The sequence below is a fragment of the Cynoglossus semilaevis genome, chromosome 8 (assembly GCF_000523025.1).
Source record: "Cynoglossus semilaevis isolate Cse_v1.0 chromosome 8, Cse_v1.0, whole genome shotgun sequence".
Classification (NCBI taxonomy): Eukaryota; Metazoa; Chordata; class Actinopteri; order Pleuronectiformes; family Cynoglossidae; genus Cynoglossus; species Cynoglossus semilaevis.
In genome coordinates this window covers 2,097,860-2,119,512 of record NC_024314.1, presented here as the reverse complement: position 1 = coordinate 2,119,512, position 21,653 = coordinate 2,097,860, and the positions used below count along the sequence as shown (strand labels likewise).

General features: G+C 42.0%; 1 protein-coding gene across 2 annotated transcripts in view; it reads right to left on the bottom strand.

Annotated features, from left to right (window-relative positions):
* The window catches only part of adkb (adenosine kinase b), a 105,432-nt gene that overhangs the window by 17,632 nt on the left and 66,147 nt on the right, over positions 1-21,653 (bottom strand). For both annotated transcript variants that reach the window (XM_008313882.3, XM_008313883.3), the window contains exon 7: positions 15,799-15,969. In XM_008313882.3, coding sequence (XP_008312104.1) covers positions 15,799-15,969 — 171 coding nt within the window. The remainder of the gene's footprint in view (positions 1-15,798; positions 15,970-21,653) is intronic.

Sequence of the window (21,653 nt, the reverse complement as noted above, 5' to 3'; positions counted from 1 at the left end):
AGCACCGATGAAAAAGTGGTAGCTACTCCACATGCTCACTTTCTCTCCGTCATTCCACGCTACACAGATAGCTATATCTGGATCTGCCAAAAACTACACTACAAAATTGTGAAGTTGTAGGTCAGAGATCCAAAACAGATAAAATTCTAATAAAATCTCACGGAGAGAAACGGAAACCACAATGTCAAGCAAAGACATTTCCTTGGGTTAAAGAAAGGTCCTTGTTGTACTTTCAGTATGTGTACCGAGTACTGATATATTACCCACAAAATTTAATTCATGAATGTGTGGTAAACAAAAAATACACCAAGAACACAGAGATAGCTGGAGAATTTATAGTCCTGGTTTTTCTATGTACAAACTAGTGAGCATGTGTCACAGCGGGAGTGAGAGTTAAAGCACAAAAAAGGAACTAAAAAAAAAAAAAATCCAATTTCAGTGTTTCCCAAGGAAGCTAAATCAAAGAGCAAACCTCAGCGCTAAGGTTAATAAAAGTTGATAAGCTGAGAAGCGCTGCTCTCCAGGCTATTCAGAAAACAGGCATTTGCTTTAGCGTGTTAGCTGAAGCTGATGCTGAGGCAGAAATTGAATTGTATTCTACATTGTGTGTCTTTGAGAAGAGGGGGGCAGCTGGTGATGGCCTAGCCGTGATAAGTTTTTTTTTTTTTTTACAACAATAACAACAACAACGACGACAATGATGAAAAAACTCTGTTTTCTTCTTTCCTTTCCTTACATTTCAATAAAAGCTCATTTCACAGACGCCAGGGTTTTCACTTGCTAATCATTTTCAGGAGAAAAGCCACGACTTGCGATTGACTGTTGAAAGAAAATGTGTCTTTAGTCATCGAAGTGTGCGAACCAGAGCAGAACAAATTATTAGGTCTGAACACGTCAGGTGGAAATGACAAATCACTTCCTGCAGGAAGCTTTTAAACTAAACTGAGCGTAACTGAATCGTGACCGCTGAAGAAAGAGGCTGTTCACGTGAAGCAGCCATTGTGTAAACAAATGAAGTATTTGCATTCTGCGTAAGTACACGTTAGAAGCAAAAGGACAGTGATGACCCAGTGGCACGTGCCAATCATCATTGTCCACCGGGATGAAAACAGAATTATCCTCATTTGTAATTTGGTCTGTTAGAAAATGACAACATCAATAATCACTTTCATAAACAGTTTATTACTGCCATGTTTTAATCATAATCCAATTGGACATTATATATATATATACTGTATATATTTTTAAAAAAAGATCCAATTAAAGTTTCAGTCACAACATCAATTGTTCATATCTGACTAACCTAGCGTCAATGTTAGCCTAGCCGGAGTGACCTCTGCATCATTCCTACTGTAGAGGTCGTACTGCTGAGGAATGTTAAAACCAGAACTTTAATTTAAATGTCATTTTGACTTTTCCTTGCAGTAGTGTGAATGACTGCAGTTTTTCCAGCCACACCACTACGGTGTACATTAAATGTAGGGGGCGAGTGTAGGTGGGACTGAGTAAGTAACCGTGGTAATGGCATCACAGGGGACTCTGAGTTGGCCTTGACTCGTCCTGCGGGGTCAAACATATGCCTCCTGCTTGATGTCCGCGCTCTCCGCCCCCTCAGTGTCAGCTCTGAAAGGAAGCCGCCGCCTCCACGATATGAGGCCCGATAACTATAACGCCGGTGATAATCAATACAATGGCGCAGGCTGATAGAACCTCCCTGACGCTGGCTGGAGGGGAGGCAGCAGCCTGCTACTGTGCAGGACAGATTAGGAGGAATAAATCACCTGTACTGAGCTCTCCTAAAGCTCCCAGGAGAATGGAACAATCCTGCTCAAGCATGACGTGCCACAAACACGAGGGTAAACACGCAGGAATAACACACTCCAGAGAGGCAGCAGTCGCTTATGTTGCCTCTGGGAATTTACCCAACAACAACTGATGGCATTTCACTTCAGGTTTTTTTTACTGTTCCATTAAGTGGCATGTCTCATGTCTACCTGCTTATTTTCTTACATTACAGGGCTTGGTGGTAGAATTTTAATATGCACGTTGGTTCCTGTATTACCGACAGATATACATCTGCTCACACCGTTTAGTTGAATTCCAAACTTGCTGCTCCCTCATATGTCTCCTTGCTGACATTTCTACAATGTCCTAAAGCACTTTTGAAAAAAAAAAAAAAAAAAAAAAATACACTTCTAAAATTGCCTTCCGGCACTTTACTCAATTCTTTCGCTCACTTCCTGCAGCTGTGTTCACTGATATTTACCACTTTTATTTATTTTTTATTTGCAGCATCCTGTGCAATCATTTAGACATTCTGTCAAGTGTCTGGCCTCAAACTACGTTCATCACAAATCTGACGTTACATCTGCTCAGAGAGAGCCTCGTTCTGATCAGGTCCTAAATCAAGTCACGTCCAACCATTACTGCTCAGCATATGTTGCCAAATGTCTTATTTAAATTGGATTTATACCATTAATTTGCTTCATTATCACTCCCCGTCTCCGTACTGCTACACAGCGACACCGCATTAAAGCGACGCTACAATATTTTGTGTCGGCAACGTGTTTCCGTGGGGGACACATTTCTGTTGGAACTTTTCTCCTGACAGCAAGTCTTTGGAGATTCCACCTGCACGGTGCCAGTGAAATTGACGCAAAACGACGCCGTCGTTTCTCTAGGTAAAACTGCCGTCTGAAGTTCATTTTCTATTCTTTTTTTAAGTCGATTCCGCCCCAGCTGTCGTGTTTTTGAGGGAAGGAGACTGGGCACTTGTGAAAGTCGGGGGTTGCGACAGATTGGAAATGGCTCGGGATCGACTTCAGCGTGGAGACACTTCAGAGCGGTGGCGCTGTGACGCAGTGGTTAGCAATTGTGCCTCAGAATGGACCAGTTTGTGGTTCAAATCACACTGATGTCTTTATGCGGGGACTTCTTCCTGAAGGGTGGGTGGTGTTGAAACTGTTTGGCAGCATGGACTACAGCTGACATCAGCTGATATCAGCCCACACTCAACAAACACAGCAGGAGCTTTAGGTCATTTTACACAGATAGATTTAAATAGATGTGGAATATCAACACACTGTTAATGAGTGGAAAAACTGAGCACTGGTAATCATTTCATTACTGCTGATGTTTAAATCATCATGTCAAATATTCACTTTAACAGATTATGAATTTAATGGTTCCATAATTCAATGGTTATCATGTCTGCCCTACATGCAGAAGCTAAAGAGTTTTGATCCCTGATACTTAATAGCGCCTCCGGTGGCAGCCTGTGTGGATTGCAAAGACTCACACCATGAATCTCTCCACTGTGGGACAAATAAGGGAGTATTTTTAAAACAAATATTTGCATCTGTTATTTTCTTCATTATGTGTATTGCCTGTAAGTTAAACCACTAGTTGCAATGTAGTATATAATATCCTTCCCTAAAAGTGTTCATCTTGGTCAGAAAAGTGCCTGGACATCCACGTTGACAAGTTAGACTGATGTCCATCACTCTGTCGAAATATGTGGTTAAAAAAATCTCTGGATTGTCAGGCTGGATTTAGTGTAGGGTAAAATAAACTGTCATAAATTTCCCATATTTCCTAACATATAACTAAGTGCCATTGAGACCCACTTCATGTATAGTTCATCGCAGGGGTCATCAGGTGCAGGTGCAAAATGAAAATCTGAACGAAATGCTCCAAATCATTTCGGTGACTGTATCTCTTGAAGTCCGCTTCAGTGAGATTCGTTCAAACCTGAAAACAAGGCCAGTTTGATCTAAGTTTTTACTTGAAAAAAAGTCCCCAAAGTTTAACAGCGCTATTTCCTGCCAATCCATTACACAGCACCGACAACACCCTCGGCTCACATCTCCGTCAGTCTGCCAGCGAGGGCAGTGGAAGGGTCTCCTTGCACGCCCGCGGGGACGGCAGCGGCACCTACAGCACAGGTCCAAAGGTTAAACAATCGGAAACATGTGCAGTACATAAAAATCCGCGCTGATAGCGATCTTGGCCGAGGGAGAGCAGGGTTTGCATGAAGGGCTGAGAACACAGGATGTAAGCTCAGATAGAGAAGAGAAGGAGGGAGCTAACAGCAGCGGCAGCAGGAGCCTCGTGCTGGAGGGAGTGGGAGATCAGACTGATGGGTTATCAGCACGAAAAAACCTCCATCACAGCGCTCTCACCTCTGGGCTCTAAGAAGAGGTCAGTGAACAAGGTAAGACCGAGAAGGACTGGCTTCCTGTCAACAAGAGCAACAACTGAAACAGGCCAAACGATGGATCAACAGCCCAATAAGATAAAGTTACATAAAAAACCAAAACAATATTCATTACAGGCAAGGAGAAGTTCAAATATTTGTAACTTTATATGGTAAAAAAAGCTCCTCTGGAAGGTGTTTTTTTAAGGTCTTCCTGTTTAGGACGAACTAAAACACAACTGCTCCTCATTTCAACTGGTGAAAACAACCGAATTACAATCGCCATGACCGATCTCCGAGCACACCGAGAGATCAATGCCTCAAATGACCCTAAAATAGAAGCTGAAGAAGTGTGTTGAGGTGGAATAGTAAATCAGGAGCAGTGAACACTTGTGGAGTTTGTTTGTTTTTCTTCGTCTTCTTCTCTGAATGCCCTCTAGTTACAAGCCCGGCTGCTAACGACCGTGTATTTTCATAATTAACATCAATTCACACTGACAAATAGAAGTTTATTTTAGGTGCAGTTGTTTGCTGTGTGTTTGTGTTAAAGTCAGAGATAGTGGGAGACTATCTCTGCTCAGCATGACTGATTTAAATATCAAGCCAATATACTTTACTATATCACTTATGTTTATTTATTTATAAATCAGAGCAGAGTTGGATTAATACAGCAGACTGCTGAGTCTAATGAAATATATGGGCTTAACGTCACACAAATTCAGAAATAAACTCAATTGATATGATTTCTTTTGGCAAAACGCACTGCCAAAAAATAAAAAAGTGTTATTTATTTCTAACAGAATTAATGTTTTCACCATTTCTGCCTCATTCTTGGCAGGGTCTCTAGTGTAAAACGGATATTAAAATCTCAATGAAACTTTTTCCGCTTAAATGAAATAACAAAATACAATAGTGAGAGGAAGCATTCATTCTTAACGTGATGCAATATCTACTTTATAACTAGAAACTGGGCTAAAGGTAAGGACTTTCCAAGAACTTCCTTAAACAGGGATAAAAATAGAGACTGAAGTCGAGTCTGTTCCAGGCTGCTGCGGAGACGTCTCGCATTTCGGAACCGAGTCTCTCTGTCCTGGGACAGTTCAGGGCTACATGCCTAACTAAATAATAAATATATACAGATCAAATGATAACAAATGTCAAAATAAGTAAATCAATATATTCTGTGAATTAGGAAGATTAAACTATTTTACTTAATTATTATTAACAATAATTTTCATACAATTTTAAGGCAACTTTGCGAATGCACTTTTGCTTGGTTTCACAGTGGGATTCCACACTTTTCACTTTTAACCACTGAGGACAAGAACAGACCTGCAGCCAGCAGTCTTTATAACTTTGTTACTTTTCCCTCTTTGTCTCTTCCTCTCACAGTCACTGCCACAGGAGTGCCAGCTGTTTTGATGCAGTTTTTTTTAAATCGCACCTTTTTTTAATAAAGGCCCGGCCTACATTGTCTGTGACTGGTAGGCGCTCTTGCCCCTCAAACTCAGTCGCCTCACTGAGACGCCACACACTCAAAGCCTCCAGAACAGGAAGCACTGTCAAAAAAGTAAAAAATCTGAAGTAAATGGACTTCGTTGTCTTCCTAAAAAATCACGTTACAGATCTAAATTTATACCAAAAAAATCTAAATTGAATCCAGTACGGGTTTTTTCCTCTGTTCGAAGTGAATTTTTCAGCTTTGACTCCGTGTAAACATGCACTGTGACCTGTAAATGGTGATGACGATAATGAATATACATTTCTTCAACACTGCGTTAGGAAAACTTTTGATGAAGTACGAGCCGTCTCCCTGCAGTCCACCAGCGCCTTCTGGCTTATTATCCAGTAAATTCGACCGACATTTGGTTGCAAACAAAGGTCAAGAAAGCAGCCAGTGTTTTTTTATTTTTTCTTTTCTTCTAGAAACTGCAGAGAACAGTGACCATGGGCTCCTGTGTCTAATAAACATATGAGCATTTGGCCTGCTCTATTTACCTCCTAATGAGAAACAAAGATCTGCTCTGGAGGGACTTGCACGCTTCAGACAATGAAAAGCCACGGACGGAAAAAAAAAGAAAAAAAAAAGGCTCTTGGAATAATTCAAACCATTCATGTCCACGGGGGACATGAGAGCTTTGTCTGAATAAATTGTGCATAAAAAAAATTGAAATGATGTCCAACGTGTTTTGTGTTGATGTGGCATAAGATGGCCATTAACCAGATGAAACGCAGCACGGAGGGCAGCGGCCCTTCGACGAGGAGACGCGCAGCAGATGTCCATTTGGTGAAGGACGGTTAAGAAGGCCAGATAACGATAGGACAGCTCTGCTAGCAAATGTTCGGTACAGTCCAATTATGAAAACAACATATTCAGAGGAAGTGAGGTTTTAAAAAAAACATTTTAAGACTGTTTGAATGTTGGTGCAGAAGTGAGGGACAGCAGTGGGACATTTCTATGTTTTCACTGCAGGGAACAAGAACTACATATAAGTATTGTGACTCCTTTTTGGCTACAGAAAAGTCCCTTACTTTGAGACATTCACCAATGAGGTATACAGGAAATGATTTTGTTGTGTCTGGGGATGAACGTTATTAATACTTTTTACCGTTATCCGATATTGCCTAAACACTTAATTTCCGATTCCGATATCAACCGATACCAAACATGCAGCCGTTTGGGTTAAAGGGCGAGTACACATTTCATTGTGTGCAGTGGTGTGCTGTGTCACAATGACAATACTGTGCACAATACAAATGACAGTTTCACTTTCACTTTAAATTTTTTTTTAGGTCACATCATCTGGGTGCGCTTTAAGGTTTAATTATCGGAGGAAAAACTAAAAACGTTTCTTACTGATATTACATAATTACAGTAAGCTAATACAGATATATAGATATTATCAGACATCCCTAGTTGTGTCTGTCAAACTGAGTTTATTAATTACATTTTTTTTGTCTGTCAACAAAGATGTAAAAATGTCAAGGCACTTGTGTATTTTTTGGCAAAAGAAAGTGTTTTCTGAATCCATGGTCAAGGCAACGTTCCAGTCCTTGAACTTCCTTGACCGATAAAGGAATAGAACTGAAAATAATTCATGGCACATAAATGTGTATAAAAACTCCTTTTCTCAAACCTTTTCTCACAAGGATAAAAGATTCCACAGGATTTTCTGAATTAATTCGGGTAATAATCTGTTGATTGTGTCTATCGTACTTTTCTTCACGGGTTTTTTTTCCAGGCATTAGGAAAAAGAAACAGGGTTTTCCAAACCGTGCTGGAAAACATGACAGTGTAGCTTGGACTGTGGGAATACGTCCATGAGCAGACAAAGGCCAGTCACCCAGCCAACTCTGTGTGGATAAGAGGATTGTAGATGTGTGTGTGTGTGTGTGTGTGTGTGTGTGTGTGTGAGAAAGAAAGAGTAGGGGGCAACCAGCCAAAATCCAGGCAGCAGTGATTCGGGGGAGGATAAGCATGAAGGTTGTAAGGCTATCCGGGAAGCCCGCTGGTTCAAACTTCTTTGAGTCCCTTCAGCAACAAGCTGATATCCTGCACTCTCTCCTGCTGTGACAGAAATACGCTAGCCTCAGCGCCAGCAGATCGCGGGCACTATTGATCTGTTCCAAGTGCAATATCTCCTCTTACATCCATAATTATTCCCCTTCACAGGACTCCACCGTGTGCCCTGGATGCCCGACTGGCTGGCTTTCTGTCCGCTTCCTTCTTAAAGATGCTCTGTGGTCTCACATTTCATGTTGCACTGCCAAAGACCCCCTCCCCTCTTTCTTAACCCCAGCATTTTCAAATATTTCATGGTTCAGTCCCGAGGTTGAGGAAGGCGGCTCGGGCACGACACAATTACAGTGGTTAGCCGGACTCCTCTGGCGGAGCCACGCTGGCTCCCGCAGTACCATGACTCCAAAACAGACCTGCCAGGAAAAACAGAGGCTTGTAGGAGAGATCACTTCTGTGATGCACTGAATGATCTCTCCGCCGGTGGACTGCAAAAAGGCTGCAGCAGCTTCAGAGGGTTGATTCAAGTGAATGACAAACAGCGACCAAAACCAAAAAGTGACACTGTTGAAATCAGGCCATTTTCACCGATTGAATCTTAGCTAAAGAAATATTGATTGGCTTCTCACTTTATAAAATAGACCTGAACCTTTTTTTTAAAGTGCGTCTAACATTACAACCCCTTTGTATTGAGAATGAACATCTAACAAAAAGACTCCACAGATAACTATAGACTGATTTACCACAGTGAGAGCCCTGAGTGGACACACAATGATTTTTTTTAAAGTTTCAACAGCTGAATGAGACATTGGCTCAGCCGGATGACTCTCTGAATTTTCAACTTTAAATATATAGGGAATTTCTACTTTTTCTCTGGAAATTGTTATGTCAAAAATGGAACTTACTTACTTATAAGAGCTGAAGTTATGTCACTGGCTAATCAGATCACATTCAGTTGAGTGAATTAAGACTAATTATAAAACATCTTTTGCTGCAAAGCTGTAATTTGTCCGAGATACAAGATAAGTTTTAAATACTGCAGACTGTTTTCATTTCCTATTTTTATATATGAGTAGTAATTTAACCTAAATTAGTTGTGACAGGGCAGGTAATTTAAAGACCTGAAATGATGGTTTTCTTGTAAGACTAAAAGTTTATTGCTTAAACAAAGCCTGCTAAAATATAATCAATAAAGGTGAATAATACTATTAATAATAATAATAATAATAATAATAATCGCAGTAGTGAACTTAGCTGCTTTAGCTACATGGATATTAAAAAGTAGCAAAATTATTAAAGGTTGAGATGTAAACTTCTTTAAATTAGTATATTTATTATGAATCATTATTTAATTTTTAAATTAAGTTTTCTTCTATCAAACAATCAATGATATCTATTTTATTCATGTTCCACTAGGGCAGTTTAGTGTAGGGACACGTTTTAGGATGAAACCGTATTAGGAAATGCGGTCGGTTGTTCGGTTTAGCTCGGTTCTCACGTGCGCTGTATCCAACAACGGTGTTTATTGAATCTCCTTGTTAGTTGCGACACCTGTCACCATCATGACTGCAGCTCATCTCACATCACCACTGACTCATCGATGTTGACAGCAGAGCAACTTTTCATTTAAAGCTAAACGGCAAATAATCAGGTTGTGTTGGAAGGGGGCGGGACAACTGTCCATTTTGATTGGATAAAAATAGAATTGCCAGGCAACCAATTAGGTTTTTAATTTAAGTGACGTTATTTAATTTTATATACCATTTATTATTCCTTTGGTGAGCTACTTGGAAAGCGGTGGGAGGTGTAAGAAAACAGAAGGGTGCAGAGCTTCGCTGCTTGACTCACACAGCACTCTGACTTACTCTCAGTAATGGTGTACGCTGTGGGACCCGATCTCAGGGTCAGTCCAATGATCCAGTATAAAAACAAATGATAAGGATGAAAAAGAGAAACGCAAACACGAGGAGGCAATTTTAGCATTTATCAAATCGCCACAGCTAATGCGCGCGGTGAGTCATCACATAACTCACTGACTGTACGTCACGCTGAAGGTCAAAGCGCTCCGTCGTCGAACGGAAGGCGCGTGAGTCATCACAGAAATACCAAATTCAATTAAAAATTCAGCTGCAGAAGACAGAGAGGTGAGCATCTGTTAAAACCTAATGGCGTTTTCACTTACAGCGGCACATGTGACGGTTCTCCTCTGACAGCCCAGCCTGCACTGGTACTGTGCTCATGCTCTCAGTCGGCCTGTAGGCCGGGTGAATAAACACTGGGAGTTTAACGTCTCGTGTTTTTGCTCGCTCTCTGCAGACAGCTCTGACAGGAAGGGGAGAAAGACGACTCTGTGAAGAGAGATGTTTCAGTAATGCGTTAATCTAGCCCTCACATCTCTTTGTTTTAGGAAGTTAGCCGACGGGACCCACCCCTCAGCCCCCTCAGCCCCCTCAGCTGCAGTCAAGAAGCACATCTCAAATCTGCTGTGGGTGAGCTGTCAAGAGAATATTCCTCCTCCCGGAACAGCGTTCATCCCCTTAGGAGTCCTAAATGAACTTGCCGTCACGCACACACACACTGAACTGGCAGCTGAGAGCTCACACTTCCACATACGTCACAGGGACGATAAACAGCTGGGAGTCTCAGCCCAGAGATAAGACTTGCAGGCAGTCCATCAAACAAACACAACCAAATGACAAATCTGGAGACACGCTAAGAAATGTTTCCATACTGCCCGTGCATCACCTCAGTCTAAATGTTTTTTCCATCCGCATCAACACGCTGACACACACACACACACATATATATATATATATATTTATACATGTACAACTACTCCAGGCTGTCCTGGAAAAATCATTACAGCCCCCCCTATCCTACAGAAACGCACGCACGCAACAAACACATACTACATGCAGATGAAAAAAAGAAAGAAAAAAAAAAACTGGCTGCAAGCCAAAATGCCTGGGGGCCTTTTCATGACACTAACCTTCTGTAAGGCTCCTTGTATCTACCTGCTTATATCATGCATGGTTGTTTAAAAAAAAGGGTGGGAAAATACGGGAGAGGCTGGTAAAAAGAAAAATATTAAGAAACAGAAACTTTGACACAAAGTATAGAGGAAATCTCTGTCGTGTCATGTGGCTGTGGTGGCCTGTAGAGACAGCAGGCTAAATGCTCTTGTAACACAGCTTGAACATTGGAGTGATGATGGCTTCTCTTACCTCGGCGCAGCACATTAATACAAAGTGGAATGGCATTTCCACTTTTGTTAAATAGCTCACCTATTGAGTATTCAATTACAAAGGATGTCTCTCGTTTGGAAGACGGGGCCGGGACCCACATAAATAAGCTCCCTCTGAGTGTGGAGCTGCAGAACACATCGGGCAGCAATAGGAGGCATGTGGAGCCCCTGTATGGGGGTGGTATATAATGCTAATGGCAAAAGAGCACGGAGGTTGTTGGGCAAAAAAATCCTCATCTGCGCTTTAATGTTATCGAGGCAGCGCACATTTAAATCATTTACTCAAATTAAAAAAAGAGCCGGGCGCATGGAATGATCTAAAAGTACCACAAATCCTCGTTTGAAAAAAATATCAGTCATGGCAATTAATTCAGTCTTGATTAATCGTTCCATTTGTCTGTGATATGTCTAAAATTCCACCAGACAAATCTGCCAGTAATGGTCCAATCGTTTCCCTCCCATTGTGTGGTTTATCTTTCATGCTCAAATAGCAAACGCAAATTGTGGCTAATTTTATCGGCAAATCCACTGGCACGCGGTTTTTCCAGCAGTAATGATTCTCTCATTCAGACCTAATTAACTGCAGCCCTTAAATGAAGGGAAATGTAATGCCCTGGGTTTCATGTCAGGTAGTCAAAGGAGGACAGAGCAGGAGGACTCAATTAGAGCCGTGCTGCTGTTCCCAGGTCATCACACGACATGTTTGCCAATTAGGTGAAGTAGCCTCTGATGTCACCGCGGCTCCGCCGCCACCGTCCCAAAGACCCCTGGCAAAGTGGGGAACAACGCCGGCGTCCTCGCTGCTGCCCACTAAGAGAGACACTACACCATTTTCCAAAAGAGGCAGTAATTATAGGATGGATGGATGGAAGACTGTTATATAAGTGCTAAGCTGCTGATAGGTCAGGCAGGGCCTGCTGATGCCAGGTTTCAAACAAGTAACAGCAGGATCAGGTTACAGCAGAATTACCCCGAGTAGACTGAGTCAGAAACAGAGCCGCGGTTCGATGGCAGACGGAGGGAAAAAGTGAGGGAACATGGCAACATTTGGAGTTTGTTTTGTTGCTGTAACAGAGTGGAATCATTGTCAGTTGAACTGATTGCTGTTAACAGAGTGGTGGCTCTCAGTTCATAACATTCAGTCAATGCACTAGTGGTTCTCAAAGTGAGGGGTGTGCCACGAGCAATTGTGCGGAAGATTATGCTCAAGCCCTGCTAGGCTAACACGGACAGGTGCAGTATGAGGGTACAGCACAGACTGACTCTTTAATAACTGAAAGTACAACTAACTTAAAATGAAAAGTAATTACGCTATAGCTAGCCAACGGCTAGGAGGAAATTATCAAGTAAGAGAATTAAAAATGTTTTTTTTAATTTCGATATTTTCTTCCCAAAGTACAGGATATTATACTATGTGTACGTTTACTGAAGTATTCCCTGAGAACAAAAAAGAGCGACTTTAGCTTGATCTTTGGATCAAGAATCAAATATTTCCAGAGATGAAGATTTCCAGGGATAAAACATTTAAATTCAAAGATTGAAAAGAGAAAGAGATGTTGAAATGAAAACCAATCCCCCACACTGAGTGATGAGTTATAGCATTTTGCTATAAAGACGTTTCAGTCACCTTCCATTCCATAATTTTTCGGACAGAATTTTTGTTTCTACAAGAAAATGAAAATAATAATGTACCCATTTCAAATAAAGCCCCTGGGTTCAAAGGCTCAGTGTTAAAAAAAAAAAAGAAGTGGTTCCTCTGAGGGGAGGAAGAAAAAATCTTACGGGAAAAGAATAATTTCATCTTGAACTATGTCTCCTTGTGTGTGTCAGTACTGGTGGGGGAGGACGGGAGAGGCAGGCAGACACATTAGCCTCCCCTTATGGCAGATTCTGTGGGGCTATAGGAGTCAGCCTGCATGATCCTGACTGTCACTGACTTGTTATGAAAGCATCACAGGCTGAGGCTGATCCATCACTTTTGGGGGAGGGGGTGGAGGTTGGGGTGGGGGGTGAGAGCAGAGTTGGGCCGAGCGTGGGCGAGCCAGCCCTGTTGCCTGTCACTCATCAAGCCCCGCTGCATGACCGCCAACCTTGTCTGACTGGTGCACAATGGGAGGTCTGGGGCTCGACTGTGTGAGCAGTCATTTCCGACTCCCACTCCTGACACGGAGACAGGCCGAAAGGATTGAAAACACTCCGGACAGGCCCGGGTTCAGTGTCAACCCTTTAACACCGAGTGGGCTAAGACGGGCCCAGGGGCCCAGGCGCTCCTCAGTTTCCACAGGATTCTCTTATTTTGAAAATCACCTGAAGAAAATCTCCTTCAACAAACACACCTTTCAATTATCCAGCAACATCAACACTGTAACGACCCAAGGTGTGAGGAAATGTCCCGGGCAAACACTTGCACAACTCCCCACCCTGAAACACATAAGGCTTGCAAAATGTACGCCGTGGTTCACGAGGCTGAATCGTTCCTCACAGCAATTAGAGAGAGTGACAGAGGGGGAGAGAGGGAGAGAGAGAGAGAGAGAGAGAGGTGCATATGAAAAAGGGAGGTTTTATGTTTGGTGAGGAAAGAAAAGAGAAGAAAAGGCTGAAGTCAGCAGCAGCAATAAATCCTCAAATGCTGAGCAGTTTATTCCAGTTCTGTCCTGGTCTGTGGACCCCATCTCTACTCAGAGACACGGCTCTGTTTAGTAGCTTTAGCAGCGGGGAGGCCGCCTGAGTCCAGTGACTTTGGACATCCCCCCGCCCCACAGACGCAGATTGTCCAGGCTGCCCTCGTTGGAGGGCACTTAGCAGCAGCCCCGCCGTCTGTGACCACACACTGACCTCCAATCAGCTACTCACTTATACAAAGGAGATGAAGAAAATCAATAGATTAACCGGCATGAAATGGTGACATGAGTGAGACGGATGATGACTGGACGGATTCTGATGCGTCTCCGTTGGGTCTCAGTGATACGTGGGCGGTTAAATTGATGCTGAGGAGGAACGGGAACAATAAGTGCTACAGGACAGCAAGGAGGTTAGGTTTGCTTTAAAGTTACAATATGTAGGAATTTACACTAAAAACTATACACCAACACAATGTTGACTGGTGTGGTGTCTGCACCAATTAGCATTATTCAAACACGACCAGCTAGCACTCTGTACTACAATGATTTATAAATGTATGTAGATATATTATTATACATATATATATTTATTTGTAGGGATTCCAGGAAAACGAGGACTCAGTCGCGCCCGTGTTAGTACGTTGCCAGTGGTGATGATGATGGCCGTTCTCCGTCTCCTCCCCTCCTGTGGTCCAAAGCTGCGTTAGCTTGACTCTTAGCCCTGCTTTCTCCCCTTTCACTAACTGCTAAAGCGCAACCTGAACTTATCTCTACACTTCGTGCTCGACTTAAATAACAAAGATGGAGCTAACGGCACACACACACACACACAACATGCTGGTACTTCTGTTGTACACACTGAGAGAGCCTTACTCCCTGGAACAAACACTGAGTCTGCTACAGTCAGGTTCAGTCAGAGAAGAACCAAAATAACCCTGGAGAAGTATTGCAGTTATTAAGTCTTTGTTTGAACACATCCAGTACCAGTCTAACTGGCCTTTAACTGGACTACTGGCTGGAGCTGTGGTCCGACCATTATCCACAAAACAAAATCACTGTGTAAAATAAACACCAGATACGGCCAACAATCTGTTTATAAATCTTTTCACCACTTACTCCATTTCTCAGAGAGGCCATCGGGAGTTCCAGGGCCATCTTAAATATTTTTCTAACTCGGCGGTTCTTTCAGTTTATCAGATTTCATCGACACAAATGTGAAAAATAGGAGGAAATCCACACTAAATAATAATAGGAAACAGACAGGAAGGAAGAGGAAAATGGGGTTTCAAGGTGAAAGCACAATGCCTTCAACTGTGAAACGTTATTTAAAGCTCTATCCCTAAACACCATCACAACACCGCCACAACTCCACTTTGTTTGACCTAGTATTTGATTCAGTTTCAAACATCAGAAACTTAACGGTAACACTTCCTCAGTTTAGGTCAGTTTGGCCGCCACTTGCCAAAGTTTTACACTGCGATACTTAAAAAGTAGTACGTGATAGTACACGCTAATGTTGACCTCATCTGCAGTTTCAATAAACAACTTACTGTATCCTTGGTCATAAATCTAACTGTTGGACGACTTATAGGCCAGGTGTTATGTAATACATAAGGGTCAATAGAATACCCCCAGGTGCTGTTGAACCTGAAGGCACCATGAATCACAACAATCCAGTCAGTAGCTGTCATCATGTCAATACTACGGGTCTACTGATGAAAAAAATACAACTTTGTTTTGTTTTGTGTTTTTTGTCTACAACGTAAGACACATTTAAAACTTGCGCATTGGTAAAAGCACATAATAAGACCTGCACATAAACCAGAAGAAAAAGTCCGTCCCCCAGGGAAATTCATTTAACAAATGTAATCGTATATCGATTTATTTTAATAATTAAACTCTTGGAGTTTGTTTTTTTTTTTTTTGCTTCAGTGGTAACAGTTTTTTGAAAACTGTCCTACGTATTCTGGATGATTTTAGATTATTTTATACTTTCACTTAGTTTTTAGCTGTTTCTGCTGCATTATTGGCTAATTTCCACCCATTTGTGAATAATATTTCTTGACAAAATAAACAATAACGTCATATATTATGTCACACTTTTTCAAATTTAAAAACCTTTTTTTTGTAATTAGGATCCCCTACATGGGAGCTGTCTTCAAAGCCTCCAATATGTATATTTAAAGGACAAGTTCATGTCCTCGTGACCCAGGTCTCTTACCGTCTCATTGCCAAACAAGATGTCGACATAGGGCATGACCTTCATCAGGGGCTCCTTGAAGAACTGGCTGATGAACGGTGCTGAGAGGTTCAGGCAGAAGATTTTGTTGTTATCTGAAGCGTGCTTGGCCACTTTGAGGATGGACTCTGGGGACACAGTCAAGAAGAAACCCTGAAAAAAAATAAAAAATATATTATAAACACCTATCATTTGAGGTGTTTTACACTCTAATCTTCTCATCTGTGGGCTCTGGAGCCTGACATGGCAACTTTAGGATGACTTGGTATTACAGATATAACACAGCAGTAAAAAAGAAACACAAAACAAACAGTCATGTTTAATTATTAATTGTAAAAGTTTCTTTAAAAAAAAAAAAACATACTGTACACAGAGCGACAAAGAGGAAAAGCAGAGGCAGGAAAACATACATCCAGGACAAAGCCTGTGGCTGGCCACCAAGGTTTGTACTGGAGGAAGCAATGTGCACGTATCCGATGGTGGGGCGAACAAAAGTCTCGTCTGGACTCTCCTTACTTGGAAACAAGAGAGGCAGGTCCGCTCATTGTGCGAATGCATACAAATCAGGTAAGAAAACACCTTTGTGTTTCAGGTGGAAACCTGACGCGAGACTCTCCTGCTCACCACACAAAACACTCCTCCTTTGATACTGAACCTTGTTTTTCAGCAACAAGCTGCTCTGTAAAACCACTGTGTCACAATAGGGGCAAAGTGGGAGAGGGGGCGGGGGGGCACCGAAAGGTGGGCCAACCGGCACGGTGATACATTTAATCTGGATGAAAAGCTCCCATTGTAGGCTACAGTGCAGTTCTCATTAAAACAGGTTGACATTTTGCAGCAACAGTAGGGGCGACCCCCGCGAAAAAGAAAAGGCTGTAATAACCGCCAAGAGAAGGTGACTGTGTCATCAGTCAAATGTACACGACATCACAATGGAGCCGCGCAGGGAGACGGCTCGGTCTATGTTCTTGATGTCCTCTCTCTCTCTCTCTCTCTCTCTCTCTCTCAAACAGTGTTCTTCTGCAGTGCCGTGTTATCGTACCTGTGTTTTTTGTTTTCCTGGGAAAACACCTTTAAATTAGAACCCGGGCGAGGTCGGGGCCTGAACTTGCTGTGTCACCGTACCATCTGTTGAGGAATTAAAAGTTGTTTTCACCAGGTCCGAAAGCACAGAAAGAACTCACTGTGGGCTAATGGCCCATCACAGACACTGACATTTTTCTTTTGCAGCTTGCCAACACGTCAGGAGAATGGGAGATTGTTTTCCTGACACAAGTGGCCTTTTTTGGTCGTTGAAAATAAACTGCCATCGTTACAGTAACGTTAAGGCCGATCAAAGGCCAGCGGCTCCGTCCCATATCCAGAGGGGGTTTGAACTTTAGACGTAATGCCACAGCTTCTCTAATCACACTCTGCCTCTGTGTAATTTACTACTAACTGCAGTGGAACCACCAGTGGGAGTGTCATCACCGGTTACCATGAACAAAGCGCTGGTATGGAATGATTTCTATATGAGTCAGACACTAATGTCAGACTACAACATTTTACCTTTACAATGAAGTCGGACAGATCACGGAAACGTTGAACTGGGCAGTAACGTGACGGAGCCAAGACAAGATCATTAAAAGCAATGTTGATGTGTAATAATAACTGTGCTGCATTGGAAAAAAAAAATCATCATCTTTAAAAAGAAAATGAATTTAATCACTTGTTGATTTGTTTCCTGACTCCATCTATTTGCTAAATGTCACCGATGTTTTGAAACAGATTAATTATATTTACTAAAAACGACCTCCTGAGCTGTCATACAAAGGTAATAATAATGGCAGACACTTGTTTACACCTGGGAGCCATAATGAAGGGCAAAAAAAAAACCAACAAAGAGAGAATGTAGCACAATCCAACGGATGGCGTTCAGCCGGCGAATGTAAACAATGTCGTCCCTCTTTTTTTGTGTGTGTTGGTGTTACTGCAACTACACAGGATGCTAACAAACATGTGCTTACTGACATCACGTCAATCTACTTGGATTCTGTTTTTCCCTGCAATAATCAACACTTAGTTCAGAGTGTGTCCCTGAAAACTTGCAGTTGCAGAGCCAGTCAGTCCTTTACTTCACCCCTGCCTTATGCCTCAACCAGAATCAGGACACACTACGCCCACAGGCGATTGAACAAGGTGGAGGGACACGGCTATGTCGGTTAGGAAAGAGGTGAAACAAGATAGAGCCCTTAACTTCGATGCACAAAACGACTGCACACCATCCTGTAACGCTACAGTATTATTTTGGTCTCTTTGGTTTGATGTGATGATTTATGGAAGTGAACAGCACAAACCACAAAATGTCCAGGCTGTGAGTGAGTTCAAACGCTACGCAGTGGAAAAGGATGAGTACACAGAGGGAGAGGAGGGTGAGGCAAACCCCGGGTCCAAGAAGTAATACCATGAAAAATACAAGGAAGTGATGGTGATTTTTGTCAGAACACAGATGAAGCAGCGGAGACGGCACAAACATGGAGACCTGAGGACGATATTGTACATGTGGCCGGTGCAAACCATCACACTGGGGCAGAATGATGGGGCAGGACATGACAAGACAACAACACAGATGTAATGATGTGAAGAAGAAAAAGCAATCCGACATCAATAATCAAAGAAATGTTGTTGGCAGATTTAATAAAGATCGTTTCTCCTTCACATTCCAAATATTGTGATTCCTGTGGCTTGGAGGGGAAACTAAAAAAAAAAAACAACAACAACCCAAAAACCTTCCTTTTGAACCATGAGAAATTCCTCTTCCCATCAGTCCTCCCTGTCAACCAGGAAACAGGAGAAGTTAAGTCTTTAGTGCTGTGCTGCGGCTCATGTATCAAGGATACCGGCTCCAGTTTCCCAGGTGTCAGAGAGCCTCGTGAAGTGGGGCGACTATCAAATTTCCAGGTCAAGATGATCAAAGCCATGTGTACACTTCACACAATTGCCATCCAGCCAAAACATTCAATAAAGCATTCAGAAATGCATTTTCCTGGCAGACAATAGTGCGGAGCGACGCTTGGCCGTGTCAAGTGGTAATTTGAGGGAAAAGTTGGAAAGGCAGGGCATCCATTCCCAATGTTTATCCTAAAAAGGAGGAACGGCTTCCACTTAACTCACACAAAGAGAATGTCTAAATGCTACTCTGAGGTGAAATTAGCGGTAATCTAACCATAAAGCTCCTAACGACGCAGCAGCAGCACCACCATCACACTTTCTCTGTGCATTGTAGCACTGTTTCCCCGGGGGTCTGCTTACATCTGAAAAGCTGGCCGTGATGGATGGCATGGTGTCACCAGGCCTAAAATAAAAGTGGACATCTGAAGGGCAAAAATGATCTATTTTGGGAAGGGCATTTTCATTTGCACCAGCGGCAGAGGTGGTCATGGAAAAAGAAAAGGCTTCTTTTTTTTTTTTTCCTCAGGTCTATTTTAATTCTGCAGGGATAAGAGAGGAGTGTTCAAAGCACTGTGTCATGGAGGTTGTGTCTGACACTTCCTATTACAGAGGAATGATGGAGAGAATTTACACAACCGCCTCGTCTGTGTAAGAAAGCAGTAGTCGACAGCAGACTCACATCACTGAATTTTCAGATCGCAGTCAACGGCCAAAAAAGGGAGAAACAAAGCTAAACAACTAAGAATTTATTGAGCTCCGAAAAACAGAAACGACAACACAGTACCCCCAAAAAACATGTTTCTCCACAGCTGAAATGTATTTTCAGGTTCTAAAAGTCATGTATTAAAGATAAGTTTTACAAAACTAGAAATAATAGAGAGCATCTGTGGCTTAACCAGCAGTGAAGAACACTCTTCATTTTTTAATTAAAATTAGTAACAAAAAAAAAAAAAAAAAAACAAGTTGATGAGAACATTGACTGTAAATGAACATTATTTACACAGTGATGTATCCTTTAAGGCTTTAGAGCATCAGTTCTCAGTATGGAGTGGTTTTTAAAGCCGAGTCTAAACTCACCACTAACATTGACTCGTGCTCTGGGATGTGACGAAAAGCAGAGCCGTCAACAAAAGCAGGAGCGCAGCTGTAACGGAGGCTAAAGTAAATACACAGTGGCCAAACGCCGTCTCATTACTCACTATTAAAGAGCGCCGCTACACAGAGGAGAAACACTCCATGAAGCTGATTTGAAGAGTTCAGAGCCTGTCTGATTTGCATGTGCAAAAACCACAGGGACATTAACCTTCCTGGACCTTGTGAATATGAGGGACTGTAGTCCAGGAGAACACAGAGATTTCTTCTTCTATAATAGATGGAAGCTCTGCTAGCGTTCACAGAAGATTGACGTCAACTGTCCAAAATGGAGCGGTGATTTCAGACAACAAACACGTGTCAACTGGGTCAACGTGTGATCTGAAAAATATTTTTTCCACATGAAAAAAAAAAAAAAGACAACGGTGTGGACAATAACAGGTAGACAATGATGGACGCTGTGTGTGATTGACAGCTGGGACTCTGGTCCGGTTGTGATGGATTTGAAAATGTGTTTTGGTTTGGTTTGGTTTCGGGTGTGCCTAGGTCCACTTCATACAGAAACAGTAGTGGTTTATTACACAAATATCCAAAACCAAGTTCGCATCAGAAGAAGACAAGAAAAGCTTGTTGAAAACTTGTTTCAAAGCCAGACATCCTCTGAACCCCAGACCATAATTTGAATCACCAAAGACGGACCGCAACATTTAGAAAAAATGTCGTACATTGTTATGTTATTATCTCCTGGTACCCAAGTCTAACTGTTTCCTGTTTTGTCTTTATACTTTAATACCACTATTACTGTTCACATACAGTACACCCTCAAATAGAATTAGCCTTAATGTAAATCTCCAATTTCCCTGGATGACCCCAGTATGACCTGGTGGGCCTTATAACTTTAATGAGTAGAAAGATCACATATAAGTCAAGCTCACTGATAACAACATTCTGCTGACAACAGTGAGTGGGTTTTAGGTTTGTAGATATACAGTGGTTGTGTAGGTAATACACAATCTAACAAGGTTTTTATTTACGTTTAATCCAATGACACATCAGCATGCAGACCGTTGTTGGTGACCTCTGAACTAGGATATTAACCCAAGACAGTCAACTGAATTCAAACCTGTAACCATATCTTCAGAGAGTGAATTCAGGGCAGGTACAATAACTATTTTTGTCTATTTATACGATCACAGGAACATTGAACATAAATAGAACACACGTGTTCACACTTGTCAGTTCCTCCCATCTGCTGTACTGTACTTTCTCACTTGATCTAAACTGTCTCTGAATTCAGGATTTTCATCATCAACGTCAACATGAACAGCACAGCCTCCTTTTGTTCTAATGTTATGCTTTATCTAACCAAATGCATCCAAAACTAATTGCCGCTAATGAGTTCATGCATTTGTGCAATTTTTTTTGTTTTGGTTTCAATCTCTGGCCTGGTTCGAAGTGACTAATGGGCTGCACTTAACCTTTGCTCGGCTCCCTGCTTCAGCTGAAAAGTAAAAATGTTCATGCATTAACTGCTTGTGAACAATGTACAATGTCACACCGCCGGATTACAAAGCCCATAATTGCTCTGATGCATCATTTACAGTTTCTGGTTGTTCTGCTCAACATTTGTTTCTAACCCTGCAAAGAAGTGCCCATTTTTGGGTGAAGCTAAGTGCAAAGAAATTTTAATTGGGTAGAGGACTAATGTGATTTTAGGTTTAAACCCTTAAGGACCCGAGTCAGATAAGAAAAACCTTCTATCAGCACAAAAACTGAACAAACCTCTGGGGGAGCCAAGTACACGAGAGATACAA